Source organism: Oryza sativa, chromosome 5, assembly GCF_034140825.1.
Source record: "Oryza sativa Japonica Group chromosome 5, ASM3414082v1".
NCBI lineage: Eukaryota > Viridiplantae > Streptophyta > Magnoliopsida > Poales > Poaceae > Oryza > Oryza sativa.
The window spans coordinates 25,659,273-25,666,538 of record NC_089039.1 but is presented as its reverse complement, the minus strand read 5'-3'; the positions used below and the strand labels follow the sequence as shown (position 1 = coordinate 25,666,538).

Sequence of the window (7,266 nt, the reverse complement as noted above, 5' to 3'; positions counted from 1 at the left end):
TACTGTGCTTTATCTATTTACTATTACTTAGTTCTTATAAAAAATATAGTATAATCACTTATATTTATGGACGAATGGGGTATTAAATTAATTTTTGCATTGATTCTTAGAATCTAACTTGAGAGATAAAGATTCTAAAGAAAAACTTTAGTCACCCGAAGTTAATAATCGATATAATTTAATTATGTGTCTAGCGTCATACATGTAGTACCATTATATATATCAGTATTTGAAAAATATTTTACAACGAAGTCGTTGATTATATATTATATGAGAAACTAATACTAGTTAAAATATAATGTTATAGACCGTGTAGCACTAATGATTTTGCATGGGACGATTAATCGACTAATCACGCCCTTTTCTCTCATTAAGATTTAGATTTTATCTCAATTTTTGTTAGCACGTTTTTTAAACTACTAAATAGCGTGTCCCGTGTGAAAACTTTTCATATGGAAGTTGTTTTAAAACAACAAATATATATCCATTTGTGAAGTTTGTGATAATTAAAATTTAATTAATTATATGTGCTAACAATTTTTTCATTTTACATGCATCAATTTAATCTTCACTTTCCTAGGTTAGATGGTTCAGAACTTCGGATTGAGTGATATTCATCAGCAGCATCACCACGCATCCGTTCGCTGTATCAGAGCAAGTACTAGGAGGTTCTAAGCGCAAATTAACCCCAAAGTGACATGTATGCTTAAATGATGACGTGAAGGAAAGAATATATGAGAGTGAGTGAACCACCTCTTGTGTAGGAGCAATATCCATACAAACTTCGAGAGAAAAGAGAAAATGACAGGGATTAATTGGTGACAAATGAATTATGATTAGTATATTATAAATGCGATGTATATAATTTACTTTTAGTTTTGTGCATGAATGATGTACGTAAAAGTAAAGGTAACCATCACTTCCGTTATATAAATATTTAACTATTTACCACTCTTATAAATGGTTATTATTATAGACTCAAATTCTTAATTGCGGTATTTTAAAAGTGGCAAAAATTAAAATGCCACTATGCTCTTGTTTATTTTCAAACTTTTTCTTCAAACTTCTAACTTTTTTATCACATTAAAACTTTTCTACACACATAAACTTCTAACTTTTTCATCACATCATTTCAATTTCAACCAAACTTTCAATTTTAGCGTCAAGTAAACACACCCTATGTTATAAAACTTTCTCTGACCCCAACTTTCAATTTTAGCGTCAACTAAACACCCCCTGTGTTATAAAACTTCCTCTGACCCCAAACCAAAACTTCCTCCGACCCGAAACGTACACCACCCCTGCGGCGCGCGTGGGTGGCGGCAGACACCGCAGCGGGTCGGCCGGGCGGCCGCAGCAACCGTCACTGTGCAAGCAAGCCGCTTTCCCCGTGGGACGACGCACGTAGGCCCGTCACTGTGTGCAGTGCAGGGGCGTCACTGTGCAAGCCGCTTTCGCGGACGGACGGCGACAAGTTGGCGCGCCTTTGATCTGCAGGGCGTCCGCCCGTTTACCTGTCCCTCCGGATCCGTTTCGCTTAACAGAAAATCACGACAATCAAAACAGGACACATCACCTAGATCAAAACTGGATGATTTCATCTAGCTAAATTAGCCGGATGCACTCATCCAGCATATTAAGAGAATATTCTCTATTCTGACCCATCCCATCTACCCTGCCCTTCAACTAAACACCACCAAAAATCAAAGGACCATCTCCCATCCAGGTTATCTACCCAAACAAATACACCCTTATAGGCGGCCGCTGTCTCCTCCTCCTGCGTCTGCGGGCCGTCACGTGCCCTGCCTGCCCTGCCCGCTCCGCTCGCAATCCTGCACGTACTACTATCAGCGTGGACTGTGGAGTAGTACGTCTCTGTGTGTTTTCTTTGTTTGCTCGCGGCTCATCGGATGCTGCTGCTGCTGCCGCAGATGTGCTAGCTGTGCACCGGTCAATGTAGCAGTGGCTGCCCTCATCTCGGTTTTTACGGCTGCATGCATGGACGCGATCGATGCGCCCAAGCAGATTAACGGACGACATTCTGTATGAAGAAATATTGACAATCATTCAACCGCGCTATATATGTGGACATGCCAATGCTACCGCGCGCTGATGGCTCCCGATAAACTCGGACTTTTAATCTCAATGATAAATGAACTTAGTGTGAGTTACTATAAGCAAGATACACTAGGGGCGTGTTTAGTTCACGTCAAAATTAAAAGTTCGATCGAAATTGGAACGATGTGATGAAAAAGTTGTAAGTTTATGTGGGTAAAAAAGTTTTGATGAGATGAAAAAGTTAGAAGTTTAAAGAAAAAGTTATAAACTAAATCAGTCCTAGTTCTAGCACATTATTAATCCTGGACAGCCGAATCGTATAACTACTGGTACAAATGTTCGCTCCGGCACGTAAAACTACTGTCCGCTACGTATATATGCATCACTTATAGCCCGAACGATTTATTACTACTATGAGGGGAGGGGGAGGCATTGATTCGCATGACACCTCTCGGATGAGTGTCGTGAGTCATTTATATGTGAATTATTTCGTTTGATTAGAACAAGTTTTGTAGTAGTAATAGGGATGGCTCTCACCTCTAATTTTATCTCTATACCATCTCTCTCTAAATTAAGAGTTAGAGTGAGTATAATAGCAGGCTACAAGTCTGTAAACACACGTGAAGGAGAGAAGAGAAGAGAGAGAAGGAAAACGGGCTACATATTTTTAGCCAGCTGTAGCACGGACTACAATATATTATATGTATGAGAGGTGGAACCATATATTGATAGTGTAGTATATGCTTGGAGCAGGTACAATAGCAGGTTATAAGCCAGATACAAACATATTTTAAGGAGAGAGAATGGCAACGGGCTACAGATTTGTAGCCAGTTGTAGCACGGACTCCACGACGCAGCGTGTGTATAACAGGTGGGACCAGATATTAATAGTATAATATGTAATTATTGTATAAATGAGCTATTAGATTAGCTATAAATGAATTGGAGCCAGTAGTTGACTATACTATTAAACTTGCTCTTATAGCTAACTATTATATGAATGAGCTATTAGATTGGCTATAGATTGAAAACGCCTTATATTATGAAACACCTTTAAAAAGTAGTTGTGCCCTATATTTTGAAATGAAGGGAGAATTAAACTTGCTCTTACTAAATATATAGAAATCAGTTAACTCTAACACACAAATCCCAATAACTCTAATGCTCTTACTCCGTCCCATTACAAGTGCAACCATAAATTTCTATGCCCAACGTTTGACCATTCGTCTAATATTTTAAGATGGTCAAAGTTGGACACTAAAATCCACATCTGTGTCTATTATAGGACGGAGAGAGTACTTCTTTTCATTCTTTAATCCCTTTGTGTAGAAATTACCATTGCACGAGAGATGGTTCATTCATTCTTTAATCCCTTTTCTCTTCCGCGCTGTTGGCCCAATAGCTGGGCGTGTATAAGTGCATGCATACTAGTACTCCAGTACGGAGTACCAGTGTACAATGTTAAAAAAAAATGGTACGTAGTACCAGTGTACCACAGGTCTCCTGTTCGCTCGCCCTGCCACGATTTTTTGGCGGCGTATGCTGTGCCTGTGCGTTGTACTGTGATGATCAAGTTCACCTCGTCATACGGCAACAGCTTCATGTCAGGTGCCTCTGGACCCTGTTCACTTTAATGTTATTAGTAAAGTTAAAAAAAAAGCTATATTTAGTTTGCTATCAAATTTTAGTAACTATGTATAAAAAATCATGCCAAAATTTTGATAAGTTAGCAAAATCCTGCCAAAGTGAACAGTCCCTTCATCTCTCTGGCCATTATTTGGCCTGTTTTCGGTGCTTTGATATGGTTGCAGCTTGGTGGGCCGGTTCAGTAGGAAGTTACAGGCTGGCCTGATTCTTCCATGTTCAGGCCCACTAATTCAACCCACATGGAAAAACTGGAAATGGAGCAAAGTTGCGAACTGTACTACTCCCTCCATTTTAAAATACACTCCATGTAAGGCTTAACCATTCCTAGCATAAAGACCAAAAATGAATTTAATCATTTTCTTGATTGGATTCAACCCACATGGGAAAAATTGGAAATGGAGCAAGCTGCGACTGTACTACTCCCTCCATCTTAAAATGCACTCCATGTAAGGCTTAACCATTCCTAGCATAAAGACAAAAAAAGAATTTAATCATCTTCTTAGATTGGATCACATCAATATATGCAACCAATGTGATTGGAGATTTAATGATAGAGAATTTAAAATAAAACAAATTTAAATAACCAATAGGTGATAGTTAATGTATACTCCTCCGTTCAAAAAAAAAAAAAACTCAACCTAGAAGAAGATGTGACCTCCCTCCTAGGACAACGAATCTAGATAAATGGTAGTCAAGATTCTAGTGCTGAGAGGGAATGTGTTCTAGGTTGAGTTTTTTGGCACGGGGAGAGTACATACATGCACGCCTCATGTCGTGGGATATAGGAAAAAAATGATTGTAACTTATATTTTAAGATAAAGAATATTATAAATAGGTACATAGTACATCATATCATTAGTGTTAATCATGAAGCTTACTACAGTTGTTGTATATCTTAGTACTATGTTATATACACTTGAGAATTGAAAACAAAACTTGTACTACCTCTGTTCTAAAATATAAGAAGTTTAGAATTGGACACAGTTATTAAGAAAGTAGGTAAAATTAAATAGAGAGAGGTTGTGATTAATTGAGAAGTAGAGGTAGGTGGAAAAGGTAAATAGTGGAGGATTGTGATCGGTTGGGAATGAAATGTTAGTGAAGAAATTGTTGTATTTTGAGATAAATTCTGAGCGGTAAAAATTGTTATATTTTGAGATGGAGGGATTACTTATTTGAGAGGTTTCGCGGCGAGGACCAACGGGTTGATGAGCCCAGGCGACAAACCGCTCGACTCGACGACCTCGAACGACTCCACGTCCTGCCCATCGGGGAGCTCCCACTCAAACCAGCACGCCATGTTCGCCACCGCGAGCTCCGCGAGCCGCGTCCCGAACGCCACGCCGGGGCAACCCCTCCTGCCGGCGCCGAACGGCACGAACCGGAAGTCGCCGCCGCCGTAGTACTCGACGCCGGCGGCGTCCCCGCCGCCGGCGAACCTCCCCGGCCTGAACTCCGCCGCGCCCTCCCACGCCGCCTCGTCCCTCCCGATCGCCCACGCGTTGATCATCACGCGCGTCCCCGCCGCGACGCGGTGGCCGTGGAGCACCGTGTCCTCGATCGCCTCGCGCGGGATGAGCAGCGGCACCGGCGGGTGGAGGCGCATCGCCTCCTTCATCGCCGCCCGGAGGAGGGTCATCTTCCCCAGCTGCTCCTCCCTGACGACGGCGACGGTGTCTTCGTCTTCGTCTCCGTGTGCAGCTGCGGCGACATGTCTCACCTCGGCTTGGACCTTCGCCATTTCTGCTGGGTTCTTGATGAGCTCGGCCATCGTCCATTCTATCGATTTGTATATTGTGTCCGTGCCTGCTATGAACATGTCCTGGCAATGCGACATGAAAGAAATTGAGACGAATTATTTGATTTAGCAATGATTATTTGATTGGTGATAATTGGAGAGGACTTACCAAGATGAGTCCCTTGACATCGATCCTGTCGAGCTTGTGGCCATGGTCGCCGCCGCCGTCGTTGGCCATGGAGAGCAGGTCGTCCATCAGGTCACGGGGCTCGCCGTCGCCGCCGCCGCCGTCGTCGTCGTCCCCGCGGCTCTGCTCGTGGTCACGGAGCGCCATCTCGAGAACCTCGTCGAGCTTGGCCGCCGTCCTCTTCGTCCTCGCGTCGAGCCCCGTCGCCCAGTCCACCCACCGGAGCCGCGGGAACATGTCGCTCACCGCGATCGTCTCGAGCAGGTCGGCGAGCTCGCCTATCGTCTCGCGGACCTTCGCCGGATCGACGCCGCCGAGCTTCTTCCCGAACGCAGCCCTCGACACGACGGCGTGGGTGAGGCCGACGATGAGCTCGGTCAAGTTGACGACGCCTCCGCCGCTCGCCGCGCGGATCCGGTTCACGAACGACGCGACCTCCTCCTCCCGGAGGGCGCGGAACGAGTCGACCCGCCTCGCGCTGAGGAGGCGCACGACGGCGACGCGGCGGAGGCGGCGCCACCGCTCGCCGTAGGGGCTGAACGCGACGTCCCGGCAGCCGTACAGCGTGCCCCGCGCCGTGCGCTGCTGCGGCCGGCCGCAGAACACGTGGTCCTGGTGCCTGAGCACGGCCTCCGCCATGGGCGCCGAGGAGACGACGAGCGCGCGCACGGAGCCGAGCCGGAGCTGGAACAGCGGGCCGTGCCGCCGCGCGAGCTCGCGCAGCGCCCGGTGGTGCCGCCCGCGGCCGAGCTGGTGGAGGTTGCCGATGACCGGCAACGCCGGCGGCGACGGGATCGCCGCGCCACCCGATCTCAGGTAGCTCCTAATCGCGACGGCCAAGCACGTCGCCAAGAAGAGAAAGCCGACGAGCAGGCCGGAGTCGAGCTGCACGGCCGCCATGAACAGAGCTCACGACACACCCGGTGTACAAACTCGATAAGATGATACACTACGCATCAACGCATGGCCACAGAAAAGAATTTTAGGCGGGAAATGCAAATCGAGGAGGCAAATCCAACACAGGGGGAGAGGTGATGCCACGTATAATACAGCCACCGATCACCTTAATGGCGACGACGACGTTGGCCGGAATGGCCTGTGCCAACTTTCCCAGAGGGGATTTGCTAGATTTCAGGCACGTGTTTCATCCCCGAAATTAAGTCTAGTTTACCTCACTCAACTCTTGTCCCCGTTCAAATGGCATTCCTCAATCACAAACCCGGGTATATTTGCTCTACCAAGTATTAAAACCAATGAAAAACGATGGTATTTTACGGTTTTTGGCGACGTGGCAGCATAATCATCGAAAAAATAAAAAAATATATGTGGGGCCCACGACACTTGTCTTCTTCCTCCACTCCGCTCCCTCCTCTCCCCTCTCTCCTCGAACAGAGCATGGCCCTGTGATTGCCTGGGCCTCGTCAGTTGTCACCAAGAGGCGCGCAAACAAGGGCGTTGTAGGCGCGGGAGGGTGGGGACCGCCGGAGGATGCGGCTGTCACCAAGGGACGCGCCCGGCAGTGGCGAAGCAGAACCGCTGGCCAGGGGATACGATGGCAGTGGAAAAACGAAGCCGCCGGATAGGGGAGGCGTTGGCGACGTTGGAGGTGCGGGAGGGGCAGTGATTTTCATGGAGA

The 7,266-nt window shown here is 46.5% G+C and overlaps 1 protein-coding gene across 3 annotated transcripts; it reads right to left on the bottom strand.

Moving 5' to 3' along the window:
* Positions 1-3,134: 3,134 nt before the first annotated feature.
* On the bottom strand, positions 3,135-6,649 carry LOC4339312 (cytochrome P450 71A1). Of its 3 annotated transcripts, XR_001545745.3 has the most exons (4): positions 5,613-6,649; positions 4,877-5,527; positions 4,085-4,168; positions 3,135-3,679 (listed from the first exon to the last, which is right to left on the bottom strand). XR_001545745.3 is itself a non-coding variant. In XM_015782234.3 (3 exons), the coding sequence occupies exons 1-2, from the start codon at positions 6,528-6,530 to the stop codon at positions 4,877-4,879; spliced, it is 1,569 nt and encodes a 522-aa protein (XP_015637720.1). In that variant the 5' UTR covers positions 6,531-6,649; the 3' UTR covers positions 3,135-3,686. The 3 variants fall into 3 exon arrangements, 2 of the variants coding, with proteins under 2 accessions (XP_015637720.1, XP_015637719.1); XM_015782234.3 differs by lacking the exon at positions 4,085-4,168 and having other exon boundaries at positions 3,135-3,686; XM_015782233.3 differs by lacking the exon at positions 4,085-4,168 and having other exon boundaries at positions 5,613-6,648.
* Positions 6,650-7,266: the final 617 nt, after the last annotated feature.

Bases quoted from the DNA above. Each gene is read 5' to 3' on its own strand.
- LOC4339312 (XM_015782234.3), bottom strand. From the start codon at position 6,530: ATGGCGGCCGTGCAGCTCGACTCCGGCCTGCTCGTCGGCTTTCTCTTC. The intron at 5,528-5,612 runs GTAAGTCCTCTC...TCGCATTGCCAG, and splicing joins ATGTCAAGGGACTCATCTTG to GACATGTTCATAGCAGGCAC.